The sequence below is a fragment of the Cygnus atratus genome, chromosome 34, assembly GCF_013377495.2.
Source record: "Cygnus atratus isolate AKBS03 ecotype Queensland, Australia chromosome 34, CAtr_DNAZoo_HiC_assembly, whole genome shotgun sequence".
Taxonomy (NCBI): domain Eukaryota; kingdom Metazoa; phylum Chordata; class Aves; order Anseriformes; family Anatidae; genus Cygnus; species Cygnus atratus.
In genome coordinates, this window is record NC_066395.1 from 331,855 (window position 1) to 333,907 (window position 2,053).

The following is a 2,053-nucleotide window of genomic DNA, read 5'->3' on the forward strand; positions in this document are numbered from 1 at the left end:
TGCCATGTACAAGGGCACAGCTCTTCCCTAGCAGCTCTGTGTTATCTAGCAGCCCCATGGAGAAGACGTCAGTCCTAAAGCCATGGAAATGCTGCTGGATGGCTGTATGTGGGCAGCTGCTCTGGTCCCTCTGTGTCCGTGGTGAAGAGCAGAGAGTTGAGATCCTCCTCAGGTACAATGAGATGGGTGAGGGGTTTGGAGATCTGCCCTTTGAACCTGGATTCCTCTGCTCTCAGCAGCGTCCATGTTCTTTTCAGGGGAACACTTGAGTGTGACCATCCTCCAGAGGTGCCTGCACAGGGCAGCTGAGACCAGGAGTGATGGACACACCAGCTGTCCTCACTCTGCCCTGAGGGATGGGTCTCTTTGCCTTGCAGGATCCCCAAGATTTCACTTGGAGGGCAGTACACCAAGGATTTCTACTTTCAAGGACTTCTCAGGTGTGTAGGACAAGTACAAAAAGAATACATAAAAATTAACCACCAAGCCCTGTTCTGCAGTTGGGTGAATTTCTAGCAACAATGATGAAAGACTCCTTGATATATCATGTGTAGTTTACCTAAGATCACCCCATGTTCCAATTTACCTCTTGTTGCAGGGCAGGACTGTCTCCTACTCCCAGTGGCACCCTCAGCTAGCACCAACCTGAGGTTAATCTGAGGACCTGGACGGGTCTTCCTGAAAGCGAAGATGCAGTTTGTAAGCATTATACAAGAAACGGACTAGTTTTTGTCTTATAGAGGTCTACACAAATGTTGTTTTTTTCTTCCTTATACACTGGCCTCAAGGCCAAGAGGCAGCACATGCCCAACAGCAGCTCCATCAGCGAGTTCCTCCTGCTGGCATTCGCAGACACACGGGAGCTGCAGCTCCTGCACTTCGCGCTCTTCCTGGGCATCTACCTGGCTGCCCTCCTGGGCAACGGCCTCATCCTCACCGCCGTAGCCTGTGACCACCGCCTCCACACCCCCATGTACTTCTTCCTCTTCAACCTCGCCCTCCTCGACATGGGCTGCATCTCCACCACTCTCCCCAAAGCCATGGCCAATTCCCTCTGGGACACCAGGGCTATTTCCTACTCGGGATGTGTTGCCCAGGTCTTTCTTCTCCTACTCTTCCTTGCAGCAGAGTATTCTCTTCTCACTGTCATGGCCTATGACCGCTATGTAGCCATCTGCAAGCCCCTGCACTACGGGAGCCTCGTGGGCAGCAGAGCTTGTGCCCAGATGGCAGCAGCTGCCTGGGGCAGTGGGGTTCTCAATGCTCTGCTGCACACTACCAATACATTTTCACTGCCCCTATGTAGAGGAAATACCCTGGACCAGTTCTTCTGTGAAATTCCCCAGATCCTCAAGCTCTCTTGCTCTGACTCCTACTTAAGGGAAATCGGGCTCCTCGCATTTAGTGTTTTTGTTTTTTTGGTGTGTTTTATACTAATCATGCTGTCCTATGTGCAGATCTTCAGGGTCGTGCTGAGGATGCCCTCTAAGCATGGCCAGCACAAAGCCTTTTCCATGTGCCTCCCTCACCTGGCCGTGGTGTCTCTGGTTATTAGCACGGGCATGTTTGCCTACCTGAAGCCCCCCTCCACCACTCTCTCATCCCTGGATCTTGTGGTAGCAGTTCTGTATTCTGTGGTGCCCCCAGCAGTGAACCCCCTTATCTACAGCATGAGGAACCAGGAGCTCAAGGGTGCTCTTAGGAAAGTGATTTCAAGGATATTTCTGAATAGTGATAAATTTCCCTTCATTCTCCACAAATGACTTCCCTTGCAGGCCTGCTCTGTGCTTCATTATCCTTATTGTTGTTATTATCTTCAGTATCAATTGCATATATCATGTTATTAAAAATATGGCTTATATTCATTGCTGCTCTCCCTTCAGGCTGTCTTTATAGTAAAAGTTCCTCCAGACCTTTGTTCATCGTTGTGGCCTTCCTCTGGACTCGTTCTAATATGTCCATACCCTTTTTGTGTTTTGGGGCCCGGAGCTGAATGCAGTACCCTAGGTGGGGTTTCCAAAAAGCAGAGTGGAGGAAGAGAGTCACCTCCCTT

General features: G+C 50.3%; 1 protein-coding gene across 1 annotated transcript; it reads left to right on the top strand.

Moving 5' to 3' along the window:
* The first annotated feature begins 803 nt into the window (after positions 1 to 803).
* On the top strand, positions 804 to 1,763 carry LOC118261195 (olfactory receptor 14C36-like). Its single transcript, XM_035571922.1, has one exon. It carries the CDS (start codon positions 804 to 806, stop codon positions 1,761 to 1,763), a length of 960 nt encoding a protein of 319 aa, XP_035427815.1.
* The last annotated feature ends 290 nt before the right edge of the window (positions 1,764 to 2,053 follow it).

What these genes read in the sequence shown, in the direction of transcription:
- LOC118261195 (XM_035571922.1), top strand. Translation starts at nt 804, where the DNA reads ATGCCCAACAGCAGCTCCATCAGCGAGTTCCTCCTGCTGGCATTCGCA.